At 38.1% G+C, this 945-nt stretch overlaps 1 protein-coding gene across 1 annotated transcript; it reads right to left on the reverse strand.

Annotated features, from left to right (window-relative positions):
• Positions 1-6: 6 nt before the first annotated feature.
• Positions 7-788, reverse strand: LOC103523314 (cytochrome P450 4C1-like; the record flags this gene model as incomplete). The annotated part of the gene is made up of 3 exons (XM_008488371.1): positions 567-788; positions 372-504; positions 7-137 (listed from the first exon to the last, which is right to left on the reverse strand). Coding segments are annotated over exons 1-3 (486 nt in total), but the record flags the coding sequence as incomplete, so codon positions are not given.
• Between the last annotated feature and the right edge of the window lie 157 nt (positions 789-945).

The raw sequence follows: 945 nt of genomic DNA on the forward strand, positions 1-945 counted from the left end.
CAGGAATGGCACGTAAGATCCTACTGGTCTCTTGGCGGCTTCTCCGGGTAAAAATCTATCTGGATCGAATTTGTTTGGTTCAGGATAGTAAGTAGAGTCTCGATGAAGCGTGTAAATGTTGACAATCATGGAAGCTCCTGGAAAGGGGATTAAAGAATAGCGGGTTACTAGTTGTTTAGTGAACTGTAAAAATTTCAGAAAATAGGTCCAAATTAAATTTAATCAATATCGGACAAACGGTTCGAAAGTTATGGCAAAACAAAGATTTTGTTGAATACTCTGTTCCAAATCACAACTCATCAAAGTTTTACTTAATCAATTCCTAAAGACAAAACCTTATTGAGACAGCCACAACCCTCTATTTTACTTACCCCGAGGTAATTCCAAATCTTCGCCTTCGTATCTTTCATCAGTAATGATCTGACGACCCACTACTGGTACAGGAGGATAAAGTCTGAGAGATTCCTTGATGATCATTTCCACATAAACCGATTTTCTAGCTGTCTTACATAAAACCAATGCCTTCTTTTAGACGTGGAGCAAAGAACTCCAGAAAAGAAACGCACTTCTGTAATTTTATTCATGGCTTCGACTACAGGATGATCATTGAAGTCTTGAGCTTTGGGATTCTCCCCCAGTGTACTTCTGATAACCATGTCAAATGTTGCCAAGTTGAGCATTGTACCGGGATAGAAACTTTCTCCTTTCTCCATGAGAGGCCGAAATTTGTCCACAAGAATATTGGTCTCCTCGAAGAATATGCAGATGTAGGTAATAACTAATAACATTTTCACATTTGTCAGCCTAAATAATTTCTTGATTAGGTTTAGTATCATAAGGTGATGTCCTTTCATTAAAAATCCTACAAACTAAAGTATCATCGACAAAATAAAGTCATCATCTTAGTATTCCCTACCTTGTCCTGAACCTCCGGGTGTAAAGCCA

Source organism: Diaphorina citri, unplaced genomic scaffold (assembly GCF_000475195.1).
Source record: "Diaphorina citri unplaced genomic scaffold, Diaci psyllid genome assembly version 1.1 scaffold19428, whole genome shotgun sequence".
NCBI lineage: Eukaryota > Metazoa > Arthropoda > Insecta > Hemiptera > Psyllidae > Diaphorina > Diaphorina citri.